Genomic DNA, 26,103 nt, shown 5'->3' with positions numbered 1-26,103 from the left:
CGCAAATGTGCCCTAGTATTACAAGTTGAGCACAATGCGAACGCAACCTCAATAGACACGGCACAGAACCTAGCGCAGCGAAGGGGTAAGGTGCACAGCGTTGAGCAGCAAAGTTTAAATGTATATGAAAATACACATTTATATTTATGTATATACACATATTAACACATAAATATATATATGTATACAAGCATAAACATATATATTTACAGTTTTAACACAGTCCCTATAGACAGCAATGTAAAGGCAAATCCCCTCACTTTAACCCCTTATAACTTATAACTTCGTGCAGTTATTTTTAAAAAAAATAAAGATGATACAATTTTTTATTTTAATAAAAGGAACCTTACACTTTATTTTGGGGTCAATTGGTGGGTCATTTTTTTTCATTAACCAGAGATCTGATCTCTGGTTAATGAATTTAAGCACAAAGTGCTACCACGAGTTCACGGTAGCATTAAGCAGCCACTTGTAATGGCTGGTTATATAACGTGCGTCTGTAAACGGCAAATTTGTCCATTTACAGGCGTTCGTTTGATTAGCGTTCCACTTGTAATCTAGCCCTGTGTGTTTTTTATGTCATGTATGTTTTGCTTCATTGAATACATGTATCTTGGCTCTTCCTGTATAATATTCACCAGTGAAAACCATACCCCTCAATTTACCAGTATATAACTGAGAGTGTTTCCTGGGGACCCTCCTACTCTTAGTTCTGTCTAGAGTCTGGACTGGACTAAGACTCTCCTCCAGTGTTACCTGCAGTGAAGAAGGTTGACCTGTGAAGAGGATTGCTGTCCTGGGCTGCTGGAATCAGGCTGTGCTTGTCTCACCACCACCACTGTTTCAGGTCTGGCAATATAATTCCTCTGAAGTAGGGCATGGGCGTGTGCTTGTTCAATATATTATGAGCGAATATAATGACGCCGACCTTAGGAGCCAAATAACCTATTGCAATTCGTATACAGGTTGTGCTCCTTTGCCACTGTAAGACCTGCCATACGTGCATATGTCATAAGGTGTTCTCGTCATTGGTTAAACTTTATTGCAACTAAAGTGGCTTTATGTATTTGTGGTTTTTTTGTTCCTTCTTTGATGTTTAACCGCTGACAGCATTGACATATTTAATATAGCCCTGGGTCAGAATATCACTTTTACCCTTGCTTGTAGACAAATATATTTTAGCACATTTTTTGCCAAGCCAGTTGTAGTAGTTCAATGACTAGCTCAGCTACCTAGCAAGCAGACAGGTTTATAAATTGAATCCAGCTGCAGCTACTTACACCTTGATTGTGTCTTCAAAAGTTAGTTTTAAAAAAACTGGACTGAACATGTTCCAAGGGATACTAGTATACCTGCATTAACAAAAGCTTTTGTAAGAGGTGTTTAGTGCTTATTGCTTTTGCTTTGTGTATGCTATAAGGAGCAGTAAACTCTGTCCCTAAACTTAAACTAGAAACTGGGTCTCCTGAACACTTTTCTATTATTAGTATGCTTCATTATTCTCCAGGTTGAGTCATTTTATTCACTCAACTTGGAGAATAATGTCTACATACGCCAATCGTTTGTATTGGGTTCAGTCTGGGGTCCAGGAGAGCACAGGGAGTTTGGTTTTCTCAGGAGGCGAGGTTTCCAACATTTATCTTAGAACTTATTGTATTCTTCTGATCCCTTCAGAGCTGGCCTCTTTTGAACAGAGAAACTTTTCTGACATTTCAATCAGACAATGTTACAGCTGTAGCTTATATCATTCATCAAGGAGGAACCTGTAGTTCCGTACCAATGACAGAAGTCTCAAGGTTTTTCTGTATAATTGTTTGTATTTCGTTTCTCAGGAAGAAACACTGGTCAGGAGTTTTCCTAAGTCAGCAATCTCTTTCACAGAATTGATATCTCCATCAAGTAGTTTTCAACTAGATTGTGAATCATTGGGGTCTCCGGAGAAAGACCTGGTGACTTCTGTTCTCAAGAGTCATATCTTGGGTTGAAAAGAAAATTTTTCAGTAATTCGGATTGCTTCAGCCAGGCCCTGCAGAACTTGGTTTACAAATCTGATTCAGATGTCAAGTTTTTCTCTATGTTTTTTCTCTTTTTTCCTGCTTTTTCCTTTCCTACCTTTCTACTTCTTCTTCTTGGCTATACATCACACTGGAATACCAAAGAGTTGAGAGGGATTAAGTGCGCTTAGAGCTTTGGGGATCTTTGCCTCCTCCTGGTGGCACCAGGAGTTTAATTTCCAGGAGTAATGGTATGTGGAGTCTCACCACCATGAAAAAAACAAAAAACTGTATATGTGTATAGTTAGATGCATGTGGCATATGATTTAATATTTGTAAACCTTTTTTTTTTTTTTTTTTTATTAAAGAAACACAGGTGTAGTTAGACAATTGTATGCATATACATGGTGAAGTTATAGACAATACACAATAAGCAGATTACAGATATCAGTAGCCACAGTGCAGTTATTACCGCAGGCTTCAAATGAGGGCTGCAGAGTGTCTTTTTGTTAACATTCATTATGGTCTTTTGATATTACTCCAAATAGAGAAGCCTCTGAAAAAAGAGCTTTGTCAAGTTAGCAAGATGACAGTTCATGTACAACCCGTGTTCCTTATTTTTTTTTTATACAATAACCAAAACACTTTAACCAAACAAAAAATAAGTAAACTAAACACCTCCCTAACTGACCCAAAGATTATAGGGGTATGCCATCCCCATTATGTATATTGGAAAAATGGCAATTTATATGCTGCACAGTATTGCAAGGTAAACAAACTTAAGAACTTACTGAAATTTAATTGATAAAAGTGCTAATAAATATGTGGATCTGATGCCATTAGTGAGTTATACTGTCCGATAGTTTTACTTTAATAACCAGCGTTCTAGCGGATAACAGAGGAGGTATAAATGTGTATGTCATGCCCAGTCTGCTGAGAATTTAGTAACCTATGTGAGTTAGTGTTTAAATGGGCACTTGCCAAAGCGTTTTATTTTCCAGGATATGCCTAAAGAAAGTAATATTGGCAGTCCACGCACCACCAGCCCAAATATGCTTGTTTTAAAGGATGTGGAAGAGGCTAGAGTACAATGAGCCGAAATTGCGACTCTCCTGAGTATAGGTTTCCCTGCCAGAGGCTTATAATGTATGTGGGACTGGGTTATTGGGAACAATCAGATCACATATAAATAAATCATAAGATTCTTGCAGGTTGATAGGACGTATTGAGAATAGCCAGCCGTTTCTACCAGCAGCTATAAGAATTAGAACATCAGAGTGAAAAAAACAACATTTCGTAAACAGGTTAAGATCTCTCTCCCACTCACCCCCACCGGCTGGCTGGAAGAGTAACATAAAGTTATATACAGATACTGAAAAAAGAAAAAAAATTAAAATCTCTAGTCTGTAGAAATACATGTTGATCGGCTGGTTATGCTTGTGATGAGTACGATGTTGCAAGTATGAGTGGTAATCAGTCCCCCGCTACTTTACATACATTATCCATTAGGGAGCAAAAAATAAAAATAATAAAACAACAACAACAACATACAAAATAGGGATATTTTACAGTTGAATATAAACTAGTCAAACTGCAAAGATACACTCCTATTTAGACAATAAGTCTGAGTATAGAAGAGGAGTTAACTCTCCCTCAGGGCAGTGAGCACTAGAAAGATAAAATTTAAAACATGAAGCAAACAAACTTACATTAGTTAATAATAGTGTCTCAAGCTCTGGAAAATACACCTGTAAAACCCAAATAACATACTGATGCAGGCATGTAATGAAAATAGCAGATTGCAGAAGTAGTACATTAGCCCGCAATTACAATGATCTAGCTATCTGTCAGTCTATACCCCTAGCTCTGCAATCATATTCTAAGGTGTCTCTGACTTGACAGCCACTCTGTTTCTCCAGGCAGCCTGCAGCGCCCCAAACAACCACCGGATCCGTCAGTCTGTTCAGTGTATATGTGCACGCCATAGTCTCGCAACAGCCATTGGCAAGTACAGGGCAGATATTTCCCTCATGTATTCAGAATGTGCGGTCTTCCAGAGCCCCGGCTGAATGAAGGACCGGTCCTCTGTCTGTATAGACAGGCATATGGTGGCGGTATGTTGTGGAGCTTTGATAGTGCAGGTACTCCCAGCGAATTCTGAATTGCAGTAAGTAGCCCCATTAGACACAGAGGATATCCAAGGAATGCAGGTTAGAGCTCCCCCATTGCGGGGGTCAGGCTGTGTGTCGTCCGACCACATGGCGTCACATGCAGAGTCGTGCTTTGACTGTTGTTGATAGCGCGGGTCATTATTAGCTATTGTGGAGGTAATTACTAGTAACGGTGCTTCATCCTTTCTTGTGGGGCCGGACTTCTTAGCTGCCTGAACCGCTGCGTACAGAATTTCATAGCTAAGGAATAAGCTCTCAAACATAGGCATAAAGGCCGAGGTTATCTGTGTAGCAATGTCCCTTTCCAACTCCATTGCGCAGTAATCCCTTATGGATTATAACTCGAGAAATTGCCTTCCGGGGAAGAAGAGTTGAGAATGCTTCTATCCGCCAAGGTTTCCCGGACAGCTTGTCTGTCAAGGGAGATGCAGATGGTATAGAAGAATGGCTTAATTGCTGGGATTAGAAGAGAGTTTCTTCAGAGCCAAAGAGGCTTGCAGCCATCTTCTAGAGCCGCCCACCGGAAGTCCGTTCTTGTAAACCTTTTTTATGTTTTGATGTGGTTTTATTTTTCAGTTTACAGAAACTCAGTATTTGAGATTTTCTTGGAGTGTTCTAGTGCAGACATTAATTGTATACTGTTATTTCAAGAGCTAAACATTTTTTTTCCTTTCACTCTTAGCATGTTGCTTTGGGGTCTATTCTGTCTTTCAAACCCATAGACGTTCTGTGTAGCGGTATATCTGCTAAACATTATCATTTGCAGTCTTTTGTTATTTTAATCCTGCCATCTACGAAGTAGTTTAATTTATTGCCTGTTTTGTTTGGGATACCTTTTTTCCCGTATATAACTGTCGGGGGGTAGGTCCTATTATTTTTCTCTAACTTATTAAAATTTATTTTTGATGGTTACTTTCATAAATCCAGGAACTCTGTTCTTTAGCTATATTTGTTATTATTTGGTACTCATTGGGCTGAGGAGCTCCTTGTGTTTCCAAAATTATCTCATATCCTTCCTGTTCGAAGTTCAGTGACACCTACTTGGGATCTTCCACTGGTCTTCTGCGTCATGTCAGATATACCATTTTAATCTATGAAGGAAGTGTCCTTTGGGAAATCACCTCAGTGGGATAATGTCAAACTTTTTTCTAAAAAAAATAACCTTTTATTCCCTTTCATCGGGATAACCATTGTTCTTCTTTAGTTCCAGATTTCCTCCTTACGGTGGTGTTTCAACTTAATTTCTTGCTTGAGATTATGCGGCTATCTTTTTGTTATAACAAGTAAACCATGACAAACAACCTCTATATAGTTTGGATGTTGTTTGTTTCTATTTGTCTATCCTATGGAATCTAGCATATTCGAATAACTAGCAGACTTGTCAGGGTTTGACACCTACTCAGTATACTATTTCCATTTGTATTGTTTCCAGCACCTACATACATAATCATGTTTTCACCAGGATCAGGTATAACTACTGTCGTATCATCCCTGGGGCTACATACAGATGCTACTCCTGCAGGTCTTGGTTTCCGCACTTTTATTTTCACTACATACTGGGCAATTTTGCCTCTGCGTAATTTGGCTATATGGTTTTCTTCTGTTATAGTCTAATTTGTGTAGCATACTTTGCATCTTGTGATCTTTTTATTTGATTTGTATATATTCACATAGAAAAAACATTTATACAATAGATCAATTTACATTCAGTCTGAGGAACTAATGATATCAATATAATTATACATCTATAGCTTAAATAACTTACTTAGTGCCAGATCGCTTGAGCTAGAATGATTAACACGTACTCAGAGCTGTGATTAACTGTTTTGGGCAACAAAAAAATGCACAAAACACATCAAAAATACATTACAAAGTATAGTTACACTCATACTAACATCTAATAAAAAATATTTTAAAAAAATATTGCACACAAAAGTTATAATGGGCTCAAAGATATGAGGTCTCATGTGTTAGAAAAGAAAGGCAGACAAAGGGCTTTAACATTGAGATGCATACATATACATGTCTAAAGATGTATATGTGTGTGTGTGTGTGTGTGTGTGTGTGCGTATATATATATATATATATATATATATATATATATATTGCTTCAGACTTGAAAAAGGAAGGTATTCTTCCGAAAGCTTGTCAACTTATAAATGTATAGTTAGTCCAATAAAAAAGTATCATTGCTCAATGCAATACTCTTGTTATTTTATATATATATATATATATATATATATATATATATATATATATATAAACACAGGGAAAATACAGCTCTACAAATATACATGTCCCAAAATTTGGAGTACCAGTAATGTCCTGAAATTGCAGGTCTCCCTAGAAAATCCCACCAGTCCAGTGTGAGTAGAAGGGAGAAAGGTTAATCCTTCACTCGCAGACTAATCCCAAAGGAGCAAATGAAGTCCACCTGAAGACAGGAAAACTCCTTAAGAGAATGGGGAGCAGAAGAGGGAAGGGCGCACAGTAAAGGAGACCTTCTTAGTGTAGTATGTAAAATGCACTTGAAACTGTTCTACAGAATAAAGCCAAATGAACACTCACGTGTTTCTACCTCAACTACTATGAGGTATGGATAAGACACTGTGTGGTAGATAACCACTGGAGAAGGCAGCTCAGTCCCCTTTATTTTCCCTTTCAGCATACCTTCCCCTCCTCAGATTCAGTCCTGACCTCGCCAGCAGAAGATAAACCGCTTTGAAATGGGGATGAACAATCTGTGTGGAATGGGGTTGTGATGACCAAGGTGCCCCAATATAGACTGGTCCTAACACTACAGTCCTTTGCCTCAGAGGGCTGAATCATTCCTGCTTTTACTTTTAAAAGCAGGAATGATTCAGCCCTCTGAGGCAAAGGACTGGAAAATAAAGGGGACTGAGCTGCCTTCTCCAGTGGTTATCTACCACACAGTGTCTTATCCATACCTCATAGGAGTTGAGGTAGAAACGCGTGAGTGTTCATTTGGCTTTATTCTGTAGAACAGTTTTAAGTGCATTTTACATACTATACTAGGAAGGTCTCCTTTGCTGTGCGCCCTTCCCTCTTCTGTTCCAGATATATATATATATATATATATATATATATATATATATATATATATATATATATATATATATATATGTCTATATATGTGTACATATGTATTTATATGTGTATATATGTATTTACAGACATATATATATATATATATATATATATATATATATACATATAAACACATTAATACATATGTACACACACACACACACATATATATATATATATATATATACACACACTGTATATGTGCATTGGAGCCCTTTACCGTTAAGTAGATTATAAGTACATGTAAAAGCATATTTATGCAATATTAATTTTTAATAACATTTTTAACTATGTATTTACTGTAAATATTTCACAGAAATAATACAATTATTGAGAGGTTATACAATTTTGAATAATTTGATATTAAAGCTGTTGTATACTGTATATACATTGCCACTCTTCTTGTCTTTGCTGATCTTCAAAGTATTCTGTATTTTTAAGTGTATGTAAAATTATTCTCTGTTGTGTTCTAGACAAAAAAAATTAAAAAAGTAAGCATTTAACCATAAATATCTTGTCTATTATTTATGTCCATCATCACATCAATCTTTTCCATATCTATCTTTTTTGTATCCAAAATTTAAATATAAGCTGTTTGGCTAATAATATGATCATTACAGTGAGCCTTTTCATATCTTTAGTTATTTTTTTCTGGTTCAGTAAATATCAATATATTCATAAAATTAAGTTTAATTCTTATCTTTGTTATATTTTAAATTAAGAATGATACCTGGCACCAAAATATATTTATCTTTGAGCATTGCCAGCTGTGGTGAATTACATCTGGCTCATGGCCTAAACATTTCAAGCATAATGGCTTTACAATATTGCCCCACTTCATCCTTCTTGTAGATGTAATATAGTCCATATGTATTATTCTACTATGGGATTCTCTTAAACCCATCATTAATGTTCTTTTCACATTTTTGATACTTAATAAAATAATTGTCTCGCTAATTTGCTGGTTTACTAAGTTTTTCCACCTTTCAGCTAGCTTTTTAAAATTATTTCCTACATCCTTATTTATGCCAATACAGGGCAATCCCAATTTTGAACCAGGAAACCAATATCCATTTGTTGCACGTTCAGGTATATGTATATTTAAACAAATTAAAGATATTATAGATACAGTATAAGAAATGGAAGGATTATATTACATATAGAATTTCAAAGTAAATATAATTTACCCCCAGATCAGAACATTTCCTATATGCAGATCAGACATTATGTACTATCATTGATTAATTATTCACTTACTTTTTGGGATGAGCATGAAATTATAAACATAATTAAGAGATGTCAGAAAAAGAAATATAGATTATCATTCCTACATAAGCAATTATTAAATAAGAATCTTATGATCTTTTATCCCTACACATATCATTTTTTATGTATTGCTTTGTATTTGTCTTACTAGTGATTTTTTTAAAAGGAGAGCCAGGATAACTAGGAAAAATTAGCACTAAAGTATTGGCTCATATCCCTGTATAATAACCAGCTTCCCCCTCTAGCTTGTCCCTGCCTTTGTACTTGTGGACATCTTTAAGAGTAGGAGGGAACTCTGGAAACATGGTCACTAATATGGTAAATTGGGGGAGTGGTCAGTTCTGTCCACCCTCCAAGCAAGGAGGGTTCTTACTGGTGATTATTATACAGGGATATGAGCCAATATATAAAAATTGGTATATGTTTAGAGTTAATTTCTAGTTTTCTTTTTGAGATTAGTTGTAAGAGCGATGTATATATTTCACTTTCCCTGTATGTTCAAGTTCAGTTTTACTGTATAAAGTCATGATTTTAATGTTTTTTGATTGCGTTTAAAAAATACTCTTTCCTTATTTTTATTTGTATATCTTTTCATTTGTGGGGTGGTCAACTGATTAATTAACTCCACCATTCTATGGAGATTTTACTAAACCACTTTCCTATTTTGCAGATGCATGTCCATCCCAGTTACCATGCGTGCAATCCGCAGAAAGGCAGAAACAATCCAGGCTGACACACCAGCTCTGCCTTTCATTGCAGGGGCTGTGGAAGACATGGTGAAGAAGAACTTGCCCCCTGCTAGCAGTCCTGGTTATGGAATGACCTCTGGATCCAACAACTTGAGTGGAATGACAACTCCAACCAGTTCCTTTCCCACAGGACCTATCACCACCCTGTTCAGCATGGGTATAAAAGAACGGCATGATTCAACAGGCCATGGAGAAGACTTTAGCAAAGTGACACAGAACCCAATCCTCACCAGCCTACTGCAAATCACTGGAAATGTTGGGGGGAATTTGGGGTCTAGCCCAACTCCTCCTCACCACACACCTCCACCTGCCTCTTCCCCAGCTAGTAACACAAAGAACCACCCCATGCTTATGAACCTTCTGAAAGACAATCCAGCTCAAGATTTTTCCACTCTCTATGGTAGCAGCCCCTTGGAGAGGCAGAATTCATCTGGGTCACCACGAACTGATCTTGGTAACTCCACAGCTGGGAAGCCAAAGAAAAAGAGGCCTAGAACAGGAACAGAGAAGTCAAAAAACCAGGCAGAGGATGACTTCCAAAGAGAGCTTTTCTCCATGGATGTGGACTCACAGAACCCAATATTTGATGTGTCAATGGCTGGTGATGCTCTGGATACACCTCACATCACACCAGCTCCAAGCCAATGTGGCACACCACCAACTGTTTACCAGCAGCCCATGTCTCATAACCAGTCTGGATTGCAAAGGATAAGGTTACCTAGCACAGATGCTATTATTCCAGATGTCACAGATATACTTTCTGATATACCAGAAGAAACATCCAAGCTTCCAGGGAGTGGGGATGACTGTCCAAATCTGGGTACACCTGTTAGGGACTCGTCCAGCTCAGGACATTCCCAAAGTACTCTATTTGACCCTGATGTTTTCCAAGTGGATAGTGCAGGAGGTGGAGACAGCACATTCCAGGATGCAGCTGATCTTATTGCTGAGGCAAGTGGAAGTCCTAACAGTGACTCATCTAATAACTTCTTTCACGGTGTAGATTTCAACCCAGATTTATTGAACAGTCAGAGCCAAAGTGGCTTTATAGATGAATTCAATGATGACAGCAGCCATAGTGGGGATCATGACCATGACTTTAAGGACTTTCAAGGGCAAGGGTTAGCTGCCCTTGGGGTTGTAGCTGGTTTCCCAGTAGATAGTGGTGACGGAAAATATAAAGTTAGTTTGGGAGCAGACACAGTTGACTTCAGTATTATTGCTGGTGGAGGAGGTAAAGCTCTTGGTGGAGGAGATGTCTTAGAAGCACACAGCAGAAGCCAAAGTCCACTTCTGGTTAGTGAGTTGGGAAAGGATAGACCTCAGAAACAGAGGGTGAAGGATGGTAACAATGGTGGAGGTGGAGCAGGGACAACTGGGGGAATGCAGGGTGCCGGGATAGAAGGTAAATCTGGAAAACGGAGTCGTACCCCATCTAGTGATGGTAAAAGCAAGGATAAGCCACCAAAACGCAAAAAAGCAGAGTCTGATGGCAAGTCACCCTCATACCGACCATTTACCCCACCCACCAGTAGTGGAGGTTCAAAATCTCCAGGCACATCAGGAAGGTCACAAACTCCTCCAGGAATAGCCACCCCACCTATCCCCAAAATTACCATCCAGATCCCCAAGGGGACCATGAGTGTAGGGAAGCCATCTTCACACAGCCAGTATAGCAGTGGCTCCGGTGGATCATCCAGTAGTAAAAGTCACCATGGACATTCCTCATCATTATCTTCCAGCTCAGGCAAAATAAAAAACAAGTCAGAAGGGTCAGGGCTAAAAATGGGCAGTGGGGGAAGTGGCCTGTATTCTGGACAGAGTGGGTCAAGTGGAAGTCAGTCCAAAAATGTCTCTCAAACTCTGGGCAAGCAGGGATCTTCCCCTATCACAAAACATGGACTTGGAAGTGGAGTAAGCGGCTCTGGGAGCAGTAAGACTAAACCTCAAGGGAAGCCATCAGTACTTATGAATCCCTCTATGAGCAAACCTAATATTTCTCCTTCACACTCCAGACCATCTGGGAGTTCTGACAAACTATCTTCCCCCATGAAACCCATGCCAGGGACTCCCCCCTCGAAAGCCAAGTCCCCCATTGGTTCTGGGGGTACTCACATGTCTGGTGGAGGGTCTGCCTCCACAATGAAGACATCCTCTGGACTAGTATCGTCAGGCTCTCTCTCTCAAAAGCCAAATTCATCCTCTTCATCATCATCCTCCTCCTCTTCATCATCTTCTTCCTCCTCATCCTCATCTTCCTCTTTTTCTGGTGGGTCAAATGTCTCCCAGAATCTACATGGCAGTTCCAAGGGGAAATCTCCAAGTAGAAATAAAAAGCCCTCACTGACTGCAGTTATAGATAAGCTCAAGCATGGAGTGGGCACTGGAGGATCAGGTCCAGAAGATGCCATGGATGGTGCAGGAGGGGGAGGTAGCACAGGGACTCCAGGACACAGTATGCCTTCCAAGCATGGTCTGATAGGTGAATTCCCAGCAAAACGTGAGAAGAGTGAAAAGGAAAAGTCAAAAGTGTCGGTATCTGGGGGAGGGTCTGATCCTTCAAAAAAAGGAGGAGGGGACCCCAAAGGTGCAGGGAGCACAGGTGTAGCTAAAATCATAATTAGCAAGCATGAAGGAGGGTCCCCCAGCATTAAGGCCAAGGTTACCCTGCAGAAACCAGGAGAAGGAGGAGGGGAAGGACTAAGATCACAAATGCCTAAAGGCTACGGATCACCACTTGTCAGTGGATCGACACCAAAACATGAGCGTTGTTCGCCAAGTCACAATAAATCTCCAGCATACACACCCCAGGCTATTGACAGTGAAAGTGAGTCTGGCTCCTCCTCCATTGCAGAGAAATCCTACCAAAACAGCCCCAGTTCAGATGATGGAGGGGGAAGCCGGGCATTACCAGAATACAGTTCTGAAAAACATAAGAAGCATAGAAAAGAGAAAAAGAGACTGAAAGACAAGGACAGGGAAAGAGAGAAGAAAAAGGCCTCTTATAGTATGAAGTCTGAGAGTTGGTCTAAATCTCCCATTTCCTCAGACTCCACATTAGCCATGGGTGGCAGCTCCCTAATGACATCAGATAGAGCAAGTAGGCCCAATGAAGGTTTTCTTTTGGGTGAAGATGATGACTTAATGGATGTTGCTCTTCTAGGCAACTAGCACAGCAGCATGAGCTTTTATTGTATGAAGTAATATGTTGGTTAATGAAAGTATTTATCTATTTTTCAGTTCTTAAAATTGTTTTATTGAAATGCTTTAAACATTCTTTTTAAAACTTTTAACAAAGTATACTATCATTTACAAAAAGCCCTATAACGTTGTTTTTACAATTTACATAATTCAAAGCAATTTGATCTTTTACACACAAAATGTTTAACCTTGGAGAAGGTTATTCCTCTGATAATATAATGTACATTACCATACCTACTTGTGCTGCCTGTTTCAAATGGATTAACATATTTATGGTGACAAATATCATTTACATTTAAATATTTCCCACAAGCACACACTGTGTTTTAAGGACTCTTATTTGTTCTGTAAATATTTTATCTCCCTTTTCCTTTGTATATATTTCCAACATTTTTTTATTTGGTGATTTAAAGCTTTTTTCAAGACTTTATAAAATGTTTAGTACAAAAATAAAAATTTTGTTTAAAAAAAATTGTTGATTGATGGAATAGAGTCAGATCCAATTTTCCAAGAGCCAGGGTTAAAATATTTTATTTTTCTTCTGTAACCTGATTTCATTAAAGGGACAGTGTGCTGTAATTTTTTCTCCTCTTTTAATGTTTTCCCAATGGTCCTTTTTTCCTGCTGGAATGTATTAAATTGTTTACAAATAGCTCTAAACATGAAGGTTTAGATAAAATAATTCTCCTTATGGGGGCTATTACAGAGAGGTAATAAAATGTTAATTTTACATTGTTCTCTCTAAGTATTGGCCTTTGAGTAAACAGTTATAAATAATATAAGGAATAATTTGTGTAAATAATTACAGATAAAATACAAGCTTAGGCCACTATATTGGGTTGTGACTGCAATTAGCACAGCTATTTCATATAGAGCAGCTGGTATAACAGGTCATTGGAAACACATTAAAGGGATATGAACCCAAAATGCTTCTTTCATAATTGAGACAGAGTATCCAATTTCTTTCTAATGGCAGTGAGAGTCCACAAATTCATTCTTATGGGAAACAGTTCACCTAGCCACCAGGAGGAGCAAAAGACATTAAAGGGACAGTATAGTCAAAATTAAACTTTCATGATTCAGATAAGGCATGCAATTGTAAACAACTTTCCAATTTACTTTTATCATCAAATTTGCTCTGTTCCCTTAGTGGTATTTTTGAAAAGCTAAACCTAGGTAGGCTCAAACTGATTTCCAAACTGTTGAAAACCACCTCCTAGCTCAGAGCATTTTGAAAGTTTTTCACAGTTAGACAGTACTAGTTCATGTGTGTCATATAGATAACATTATGCTCACTCCTGTGGAGTTATTTAGGAGTCTGCACTGGTTGGCTAAACTGCATGTCTGTCAAAAGCACTGAGATAAGGGGGCAGTCTGCAGAGGCTTAGATACAAGGTTAATCACAGAGGTAAAAAGTATATTAATGTAAACATGTTGGTTATGCAAAACTGGGGAATGGGTAATAAAGGGATTATCTATCTTTTTAAACAATAACAATTCTGGTGTAGACTGTCCCTTTAAGTATCCCTCCCAGTTCCCCTATCCTCCCAGTAGTTATTTGCCGTGTTTCATGGAGGTTGGCAGAGAGAGGCAGGTACTCTGCTGAAGATTACAAATGTTATTGTTCTCAATGGATTGTTTCCTGCAAGAGAGGACAAGTGAGTTGCTAAAAGCCATGTAATTCTCTTAGTAGAGTTTTGCTGTTGTTAAAAGCCATGCAATTATCTTAGTACAGTTTGGGTGTAGTTAAAAGCCATATAATTCTCTTAGTAGAATTTTGGTGTATGTTAACTACTGGATGTTGCAAGAAAGTTCCCATGCCTCCTTCCAGCTTACTTAAGCTATCCTCCCTTTATAGGCAAACAGTGTTAGTTACAGGATTCCTACAGGATATCTGAGTGAGAAGCTGGATAATTTTCTTCCATATCTACCTAATGGCCTGTTGCTTAACAGGTTTGATGTGGAGCTGTATATGTAATTATTATTATTATCAGGTATTTGTAGAGCGACAACAGATTCCGCAGCGCTATAAGCATAGGCGGTATACAAGAACATTTAGTGATATCCAAACAGAGAGGTAAATAACAATCCAGAAGACTTGCCTGTATAAAACTTGCAAAGCTTTATTATCAAAGTGAGACATTCAGGGCTACACCACTCCTCACACCTCAGCTGCTATCCGACTCGTTTCCTGCCGCTACAAAGCACTTCGTCAGGGATAGCAGCAGCTGAATTACATCCTCCTTTAATAGGCACCAAACATACGTTTATCTTAAAGGACTAATACATCTAAATAGTGCTTAAAGGAAAATGACCTATAATAAAAGCTATACGTAATGAGAGACTGAATGCCTTGTTTAAATCTCAGCAGGAACATATACCAGTGTAATATAGTAATGTATGGTACATGGAGGGAAGATACATATTACTATTTTTGCTAAAAACAACTCTGGTATCCCCTATTAAAAACATTCACTGATTGCATAAGGACTTTGCATACAAATAAACCGTGCTCATCCTAGGTTTCTATTCTAGTCTCCATACTCAGCATCTAATACGTAAATCAATTTCATATGGCAAGCATAACAGACTAAATATTAATTTATATAACTATCTTGTTCATTGCCTAGTCAATATACAAGAATACAACACTAGATCTAAGTTTATAGGCAGCGCCTAAATGTTAATTGTATGCAGGAATATGAACTGGTATATATTAAATACGCACAGGCATATACAAACTGTCTACCTATAAATAGAGTTGAGACAAACAATTGGTGCACATAAGCATTTAGCCACCGCCTCTGGTTTTGGGAGGCCGAGAGTGAAATTTACAATAGAATGGAAAATTATTTGTCAATGCCTATATATACCCCTTAATGTATATACATAGGGAAAAATCCCTTCTCTCTTCATATAATTTACGCCACCTTTGGGGTGCGAGCATGAAAAAACAAATGACCAATTAATATATACTGGAAATATTAAAATGTATATGTAATATATGCACATAATTGAATGATCAACTGCACTATGAATAACCAAATCCTAACAGTGAATATTATGGCTTAGAAAATCTAAGGATTGTGACACATATTAGAGCGCTGTCATAGTATTCTTGTTGAGATCGTTTTTGTGTTCTCACTCTTATGCATGCTTGCTAATTAACTTAATTGAGAGGATTGGTTCTTTTGGCTGACCAATGGGATGAGGAATGGCCCTTGAAAAGGGGCGCTTGTTTTAATCATTTTTATCAGCTAAGATTACGGCTGAAAAGCCAAAACGCGTCAGCTGTTTCTTTCCTCTTGCCATTTGCCATCCAACTGCTGCCAGTGTCTTCTGCAGCTATATTGGGAGGTTATCCTAACCTACACATGAACTGTGAAATCTTTATTTGTACAGCGCTATTTTTTGGAATAAACGCTGTACTTTTCATCTGCCGGTGCTCCTGTCTCCTTATTATGCAGCACATGGAGGGAGGATACATATGAAAACATCACATATACAGAAAGATCTAAGTAAATCCAAAATATTTAAACTGTACATGCAGAATACAGAGGTATTTGATACATGTAGACCTATTTAAAATACAATACTTCTGGTCACCCATTAAAGAGAACGGTACTTAACGTTTGTAGTAACTTCGTTCTTAATAGTACTACCAACAATGTGGAACCTAGTAATAGATATAGTGTGACGGAGTTACCTACTATTGACCAAAATATATCATATAGATTCACTCAATCCCCATTTCTTAATTAAAGAGTAAATTCAACCTTGTATTAAATATCGAGCTTTTAAGGACCCTTCATACTATATATCAAGTAAACTCAAGTTACTTATACAACTACTTGTTACAATATATCTCTGCTTAATAGTAAATCTCTTTCCATTTGTGATTTCTATTATTATCTAGATTCTCAGGACAGGATAAACTCCACTAGTTACCAGTAAACAATTTCACATTGGATATCTCATTGATACCCAGTGGACTACCCGTCTTAAGAGTGTAGATCCAATACACCTCTTTTTTTATCCAGGGCCAGCTCTCTATCTCCACCTACATTTAGTTTTGGTACTTGGTATTTTGCTTGAAAAACAAAGAGGGAACTAACATAATCCAATTCTTCTGTATCATAAAGTTGACCTCTTCTATGGGTTGCAAAATGCCTAGCCACTGGAGTTTTTGGTACATCAGCCTCCAAAGATAGGAGGTGCTCCCTAATCCTATCCTTAAGCATACATGTGGTTTTACCTGTGTACTGACTATGACAAAGTTTACATGTGATAAGTTATATTACAACTCTAGAGTTACAATTAAGGTGTTGAGTTATCACAAACTCTTTATAAGTAACTGTGGAAACAAACCTATCTCCCTTTCTGATATAACCACAAGATTTGCAGGGTATACCACCACACCTATAGTTGCCATTCTTTTTCCTAAGCCACATCATACCCTCTGGTACTGGCTTTCTTGAAAAATCCCTCTTCAGGGTATTCTCAATTGTTTCAGAATTTCTTGAAGCACATCTTACCCCTTTGTCTACTACATACTTTAATTTCGGATCATTTTTAAGTATAGGTATGTATTTCTGACCTATATCATATATTTCAGTGTATTGTTTACTATACTTTGTAGAAAAAGTAAGGGTATTGTAATCCTCCATTCTTGTTCCCCTTTGTCTTTTAAAAGTAATCTATCCATATTCTGGACTTCCTCCATGGTCTGGGTTAGTTCTTTTTCATTTTAACCCCTGCAGATCAATCTTTCCTTCAGATTACTAGCCTGTATATAATACTTACTTTCGTCTGTACAATTCCTCCGAAGGCGCATAAATTGGCCTTTAGGGTTCTTTTTTTTACACATCTTGGATGACTAAAATCTGCTCTATGTATGGTATTACCAGATATTTCCTTCCTATAGATCTCGGTCTCAATCTCACCTCTCTGAGTATCACCCCTAATTTTTAGGTCAAGATAGTCTATCTCCCTCACGGAGCTCAAATAGGTAAACCTAAGATTCTTCACATTGTCATTTAAATACAAAATCCTCTATATCTCTAATACTCCCCTTCCAAATAATTAGGAGATCATCAATAAATCTAGTATAAAACTGGATTTTCTCCCTAAATGGATTACAATGTGAGAATATTTTACTAAATTCAAAATACCCAAGATACAGATTAGCATATGAGGGGGCAATCTTTGCCCCCATTGTCGTACCTTGCTTCTGCACATAATATATACCCTCAAAGATGAAATAGTTGTGGGTTAATAAATATTCCACAATATCCACAACAAATTTGATAAATGCTGAATCAAAACATAAATAAATAAGAAGCATCTCCTTCAGAGCTTTCAAGCCTTCTACATGAGGAATACATGAATAAAATGACACTACATCAACCGTCTGAAATAGTCATTGCACCATGCATACCTATTTAATTTCCTAAGTAATTGCTTAGTGTCTCTGAGGTATCCTGGAAGTTGTTTAATGATAGGTTAAATAAAGTAATCCACCCATCTCCCTAAATTCTCCCCTAAAGTACCTATGGTTGAAATTATAGGTCTACTCGGGGATTCTCAAGAGACTTACGTATTTTAGGGAGATATGGACTATCATTTATTAAGCATTCTGCTTGGGATGAAGTTATAAACCCACAGTACACACCCCTATCCAACAGAGTCCAAAGTTCTCTTTTGAACCGCTCTGTGGGGTTAAATGTCAATCTCTGGTAGGTACCTACCATTTAACCCCACATTTAACCCCACAGAGCGGTTCAAAAGAGAACTTAGGAAATTAGATAGTTATGCATGGTGCAATGACTATCTATTTCTGATGGTTGATGTAGTGTCATTATATTCATGTATTCCTCATGTAGAAGGCTTGAAAGCTCTGAAGGAGATGCTTCCTATTTATACATGTTTTGATTCAGCATTTATTGAATTTGTTGTGGAATATCTATAAACCCACAACCTTTTTCATCTTTGAGGGTATATATTATGTGCAGAAGCAGGGTACGGCAATGGGGGCAAAGTTTGCCCTCTCATATGCTAATCTGTATTTTGGCTATTTTGAACTTAGTAAAATATTCTAACATTGTAATCCATTTAGGGAGAAATCCAGTTTTATACTAGTTTTATTGATGATCTCCTGATTATTTGGAAGGGGAGTATTAGAGTTATAGTGGATTTTGTCCAATATTTGAATGACAATGTGAAGAATCTTAGGTTTACCTATTTGAGCTCCGTGAGGGAGATAGACTATCTTGACCTAAAAATTAGGGGTGATACTCAGAGAGGTGAGATTGAGACTGAGATCTATAGGAAGGAAATATCTGGTGATATCATACTTAGAGCATATTCTAGTCATCCAAGATGTTTAAAAAAGGGGATCCCTAAAGAGCAATTTATGCGCCTTCTGAGGAATTGTACAGACGAAAGTAAGTATTATACACAGGCTAGTAATCTGAAGGAAAGACTGATCTGCAGGGGTTACAATGAAAAAGAACTAACCCAGACCATGGAGGAAGTACAGAATCTGGATAGGAGATTAATTTTAAAAGACAAACAAAGGGGAACAAGAATGGAAAATTATAATACCCTTATTTTTTCTACAAAGTATAGTAAACAATACACTGAAATATGTGATATAGTTCAGAAATACATACCTATATTAAAAAATGTTCCGAAATTAAAGGATGTAGTACATAAAGGGGTAAGATGTGTTTCAAGAAAGGCTGAAACTATTGAGAATACCCTGAAGAGGGATTTTTCAAGAAACACCTCAGCTGCTATCCGACACGTTTCCTGCCGCTACACGACACTTTGTCAGGGATAACAGCAGCTGAATTGCATCCTCCTTTAATAGGCACCAAACACACGTTTATCTTAAAGGGCTAATACATCTAAATAGTGCGTAAAGGAAAATGACCTATAATACAAGATATAGGTAATAATGACAGACTGAATGCCTTGTTTAAATCTCAGCAGGAACATATACAAGTGTGATATAGTAATGTATGGTACATGGCCCGGTACATATGAAAACATCACATATGAAGAAAGATCTAAGTAAATCCAAAATATTTAAACTGTACCTGCAGAATACAGAGGTATTTGTTACATGTAGAACTATTCAAAATGCAATACTTCTGGTCACCCATTAAAGAGAACGGTACTTAACGATTGTAGTAACTTCGTTCTTAATAGTACTACCAATATTTAACCCCACAGAGCGGTTCAAAAGAGAACTTTGGACTCTGTTGGATAGGGGTGTGTACTGTGGGTTTATAACTTCATCCCAAGCAGAATGCTTAATAAATGATAGTCCATCAATACCAGTGTTTAAAGATCTTCCTAAAATACACAAGTGTCTTGAGAATCCCCCGGGTAGACCTATAATTTCAACCATAGGTACTTTAGGGGAGAATTTAGGGAGATGGGTGGATGACTTTCTTTAACCTATCGTTAAACAACCTCCAGGATACCTCAGAGTCACTAAGCAATTACTTAGGAAATTAGATAGTTATGCATGGTACAATGACAATCTGTTTATGACTGTTGATGTATTGTGATTATATTCATGTATTCCTCATGTAGAAGGCTTGAAAGCTCTGAAGGAGATGCTTCTTATTTTTAAAATTTTTGATACAGCATTTATCGAATTTGTTGTGGATATTGTGGAATATCTATTAACCCACAACTATTTCATCTTTGGGGGTATATATTATGTGCAGAAGCAGGGTATGGCAATGGGGGCAAAGTTTGCCCCCTCATATGCTAATCTTGGCTATTTTGAAATTAGTAAAATATTCTCACATTGTAATCCATTTAGGGAAGAAATATCTGGTAATACCATACTTACAGCAGATTCTAGTCATCCAAGATGTGTAAAAAAAGGATCCCTAAAGGCCAATTTATGCGCCTTCGGAGGAATTGAACAGACGAAAGTAAGTATTATACACAGGCTAGTAATCTGAAGGAAAGACTGATCTGCAGGGGTTACAATAAAAAAGAACTAACCCAAACCATGGAGGAAGTCTAGAATATGGATAGGAGATTACTTTTAAAAGACAAACAAAGGGGAACAAGAATGGAGGATTACAATACCCTTACTTTTTCTACAAAGTATAGTAAACAATGCACTGAAATATGTTATATAGTTCAGAAATACATACCTATACTTAAAAATGATCTGAAATTAAAGTATGTAGTAGATAAAGGGGTAAGATGTGTTTCAAGAAATTCTGAAACTATTGAGAATACCCTGAAGAGGGATTTTTCAAGAAAGCCAGTACCAGAGGGTATGATGTGGCATAGGAAAAAGAGTGGCAACTATAGGTGTGGTGGTATACCCTGCAAATATTGTGGTTATATCAGAAAGGGAGATAGGTTTGTTTCCACAGTTACTTATAAAGAGTTTGTGATAACTCAACACCTTAATTGTAACTCTAGATTTGTGATATACCTAATCAAGAGTAAATTTTGTCATAGTCAGTACACAGGTAGGACCACACGTATGCTTAAGGATAGGATTAGGGAGCACCTCCTATCTTTGGAGGCTGATGTACCAAAAACTCCAGTGGCTAGGCATTTCGCAACCCATAGAAGAGGTCAGCTTTTATGATAAAGAAGAATTGGATTATGTTAATTCCCTCTTTGCTTTAGAAGCAATAGACCAAGTACCAAAACTAAATGTAGGTGGAGATATTGGACCTACACTCTTAAAACGGGTAGCCCACTGGGTATCAATGAGATATCCGATGTAAAATTGTTTATTGGTAACTGGAGTTTATTCTGTCCTATGATGAATGTAGATAATAATAGAAATCACAAATGGAAAGAGATTTACTATTAAGCAGAGATATATTGTAACAAGTAGTTGTATAAGTAACTTGAGTTTACTTTGTATATAGTATGAAGGGTCCTTGAGAGCTTGATATTTATTACTAGGTTAAATTTACTCTTTAATTAAGAAATGGGGATTGAGGGAATCTATGTGATATATGAATCTTTTTCATATTTTGGTCAATAGTGGGTAACTCCGTCACACTATATCTATTACTAGGTTCCACATTGTTGGTAGTATTATTAAAGGGACACTGAACCCAATTTTTTTCTTTTGTGATTCAGATAGAGCATGCAATTTTAGGCAACTTTGTAATTTACTCCTATTATCAATTTTTCTTCGTTCTCTTGCTATCTTTATTTAAAAAGAAGGCATCTAAGCTTTTTTTTGTTTCAGACCTCTGGACAGCACTTTGAATTTATCCACCAATCAGGAACAACAACCCAGGTTGTTCACAAAAAATGGGTCGGCATCTAAACTTGCATTCTTGCATTTCAAATAAAGATACCAAAAGAATGAAGAAAATTTGATAATAGGAGTAAATTAGAAAGTTGCTTAAAATTGCATGCTCTATCTGAATCATGAAAGAAAAAAATTGGGTTCAGTGTCCCTTTAAGAACTAAGTTACTACAAACATTAAGTACCGTTCTCTTTAATGGGTGACCAGAAGTATTGTATTTTGTAGGTCTACATGTATCAAATACTTCTGCATGTACAGTTTAAATATTTTGGATTTACTTAGTTCTTTCTTTATATGTGATGTTTTCATATGTACCCTTCCTCCATGTACCATACATTACTATATTACACTGGTTTATGTTCCTGCTGAGATTTAAACAAGGCATTATTACACGTATAGCTTTTATTATAGGTCATTTTCTTTAAGCACTATTTAGATGTATTAGCCCTTTAAGATGAATGTATGTTTGGTGCTTTTTAAAGGAGGATGTAATTAGGCTGCTGTTATCCCCGACAAAGTGCTGTTTAGCGGCAGGAAATGCATCGGATAGCAGCTGAGGTGTGAGGAGTGGTGTAGCACTGAATGTTAAAGGGACAGTCTAGTCCAAAAAAAACTTTCATGATTCAGATAGGGCATGTAATTTTAAACAATTTTCCAATTTACTTTTATCACCAATTTTTCTTTGTTCTCTTGGTATTCTTAGTTGAAAGCTTAACTTAGGAGGTTCATATGCTAATTTCTTAGACCTTGAAGGCCGCCTCTTAAGAATGCATTTTAACAGGTTTTTCACCACTAGAGGGTGTCAGTTCATGTTTTTCATATAGATAACACTGTGCTCGTGCACGTGAAGTTACCTGGGAGCCATAACTGATTGGCTAAACTGCAAGTCTGTCAAAATAACAAATAAAGGGGCAGTCTGCAGAGGCTTAGATACAAGATAATCACAGAGGTAAAAAATATATAAATATAACTGTGTTGGTTATGCAAAACTAGGGAATGGGTAAACAATGGATTATCTATCTTTTAAAACAATAACAATTCTGGTGTAGACTGTCCCTTTAAATTTTGATAATAAAGCTTTGCAAGTTTTATATAGGCAAGTATTCTGGATCGTTATTTACCTCTCTGTTTGGATATCACTATATGGATTGCTCAAGGGGAAAGCCTTGGATCTATTCGGTCCCTGTAGGTCTGCTGTTATCGCACTGACCGGTGTATAGGCGGTCGCCATTGGAGTTGATCGTACTCCCGCGAGTGGGGCCGGCACAGTGAGTAACTGGAAATGTAACTTTGTATTTATTGCTATAATTGCGTACTTCACAAGGATCAGTCAACGCTGCTTTGAAACTTCTATGTTGATACATTATGTTATACCACTTTATACTGTTAACTGAGAAGGTGAAAGTGTGAACACGTCATTACCTGTTTGGCAGCTAAATAGTAAACACACTGCCTGTATACTGAGACTTTTCCTATTACTCAAAATCACTGAATTATTTTTACCACTGACAAACAGCAGGTGCGAACAGATGAAAGTTAATTTCTTCCAGGCACTAACTAATACATTGATACGAGGGGATAGGCTGATGTTACACAATGTCAGAAATTGTATACATTATTCATGTAGATGTTACTATCCCTTTAAATTTCCTGGTCATGTGTTCACCACTCCCTACTTAAGGATCATTTGCCCTCTGATCACTGCTTGGTAATTTGACCACTTAGGATAATCCCTGAGCTTTCCATAAACTGACTACAAACCTAACCTGCTCAAACCGGCATCAGCCTAAAACTGTTGCTTTTCAAGTCCCATAAACGGAGTCAGCCTACCTCTTGAGCCTTCACAATTTCCACAGATTCAGAAACTCCAAAAGAGCCGCTCTCATTACAGCTTGTACAGCATTAGCTCTATTCCCCACTGTTCAGCTCAGTGTGTGACGTCACTCTCAGCCCGGCTTGTTGCAGAGCGGATCCCGGACGTGCATTGCCAAACCTCTTGCCGCTGCCAGTGCAGTCTGGACCGCGGACCTGAATACTCAAACTTTCTGCAGCAGTTGAGCTAACCAGATTCCGGACTCCTAGCCACATTACAGTACAGTGTAAAGTTAACTTGCTATACTTTCTTCATATCTGCAGTTAACATTGTGACTTTAAAAATATGTGATTCCTTATTGAGCTGTAACAATTAAGCATTCTGTGACTACCAGCTCCTTAATGTGTATACTGAACTACTGTGCCACTCTTGTTAGATAGGCTTTCTGTTAATAGCCTGTTCAGACCTCTTACCTCCTGCTTGGGCCTACTTCGTTACTATCTCTCTTAGAAGGGAAATACTGCTAAGAAATACAGCAGTGTCAAGTGTTCCCTGCCTACAGAGGCTAAAGATCCAGGTCTGTTATACATCAGTGCATATACTATTTCTGTAACTTGTATTTAAAACCACATCTAGTTACCATACAAAATTCATTATATATTCCTGAAGTATTCTTAATGACCCCTCCATAGGTCACCCTCAGTCTATGAGCAAACATAGGGTATTTCATCCAACTAAATACCCAAAGTGTGGTGTGAGACTGAGTGGAGAATACATAAAGACACATATATATATATATAACAGGGTATTTATCCCCGTTGTCCTAACACACAAGAAGCATAATATAGAAGTTGCAGTCAGCCTAACTCAGACCCATGTATAAACACAGAATGGGATATTTTTACGGATACTGAAGGACAATGATCTAAAAGTGTTGTTTGTTTGATATATACAGGAACATTTATAGGGATCATATGGGTAGAGGGCCCTGCCGAGAGTTGCACTGTTGTAGTCGGCTCTTATGAAGGCGATCTACAAACAGCTGTGCTCATAGGCTTACATTCTAAGGGGTTCAAGGGGAAAGCAATGGAGTTAGGAAAGTTTAGTGTAGGTTCTTTGCATCCTTGAATAGTAGAGTCTTTAGGGAGTGTTTGAAGCTGTTAAAACTAGGGGAGAGTCTAAGGCAGAATAGATAAATACATACGTAAAGAATACATAAAGACATATATATATATATATAAAACACAGGGTATTTATCCCCGTTGTCCTAACATATTACCAAGCCCTAACAAATTACCCTTATATATATTTAACCCTTCCTCATAGGATGGATATTACTGAACTCACTAACCGTGTGGGGGCTTTATCCCAAAACATGGATTTGATGCTTCAGGGACTTAGGGATCTACAAACAGAAAACCAGGAGCTAAGAAAATATATACGTGAACAAGCAGTCCCCAAGGCTCCTATAGCGGACCTAACAACCCCTGAACCCCAAGTCTGCCCTCCAGAGAAGTTCGCTGGAGACAGGTCACAATTCAGAGACTTTAAGAATGCTTGTATCCTTTTTTTTTTTCTCTTAAACTCCGCACATACCCAACAGAGAAATCTAAAGTTCTAACAGTAATCTCATACCTAAGAGGAGAAGCAAAAAACTGGGCTAATGCCTATTATGAAAATAATGACCCCATATTAAACTCGTTAGATTCATTCTTCACCGCCATGTCATTATTGTACGAAGATCACGATAAGCAAAACACCACAGAGAGTGCTTTAAAAAAATCTGAAGCAAGGACGTCGTGCAGTGGAGGATTACATCACTGAATTCAAGAGATGGGCCCCAGATACCCTCTGGAATGCCCCAGCACTTAGATACCAATTTCGTATTGGACTCTCTGACTCCCTGAAGGATGAGCTTGCTCGAACTGAAATTCCTGAAAATCTTGAGGTTCTGATGACCCTAGCGATCTCTATAGACCGCCGCCTCAGGGAGAGGAAGTATGAAAGAGGGGTGACTGATCATACCTATAAAAGGGTCTTTTGTAACTGCTGCCCCTTCTCTCACAAAATCCCAGGATGAACCAATGGACATTGCTTTCTTAAGAGGGCCACTGAAACCAGAAGAGAAGCTACGGCGCAAGCTGAATAACTTATGCCTTTATTGTGCCGCCAAGGATCATGGCGTAAAGGAGTGCCCTACTCTAAATAAAACTAAGAAGGGTAAGAATACCAACTCTCTTCATAAATCTCTACCCTCAATCCATATGTCCTCACACTTTACTCTCTCTGTTTCCTTACAGTGGCCCCACAACCGAGTTTCCACCCAGGTCGTGATTGACTCAGGAGCTACAAACAACTTCTTCGATTCCACTTTTGTTTTCACTCATAAGATACCTATAATAAAGAAACACATTCCACTTGCCATTCGAGTCGTGGATGGTTCCTTGATAAATTCTGGTCCGATCACACACCACACAACTCCATTAACCA

General features: G+C 37.8%; 1 protein-coding gene across 3 annotated transcripts in view; it reads left to right on the top strand.

The window, feature by feature from the left end:
* Nucleotides 1-13,086, top strand: part of MED1 (mediator complex subunit 1) — a 282,755-nt gene extending 269,669 nt beyond the window's left edge. For all 3 annotated transcript variants that reach the window (XM_053697957.1, XM_053697967.1, XM_053697977.1), the window contains one exon: nucleotides 9,210-13,086. In XM_053697957.1, coding sequence (XP_053553932.1) covers nucleotides 9,210-12,459 — 3,250 coding nt within the window. In that variant the 3' untranslated portion in view covers nucleotides 12,460-13,086. The remainder of the gene's footprint in view (nucleotides 1-9,209) is intronic.
* The last annotated feature ends 13,017 nt before the right edge of the window (nucleotides 13,087-26,103 follow it).

This window comes from Bombina bombina, chromosome 1, assembly GCF_027579735.1.
Source record: "Bombina bombina isolate aBomBom1 chromosome 1, aBomBom1.pri, whole genome shotgun sequence".
Lineage (NCBI taxonomy): Eukaryota > Metazoa > Chordata > Amphibia > Anura > Bombinatoridae > Bombina > Bombina bombina.
Note: the sequence above shows the minus strand (reverse complement) of the source record. Positions and strands in the feature narration are given on the sequence as shown.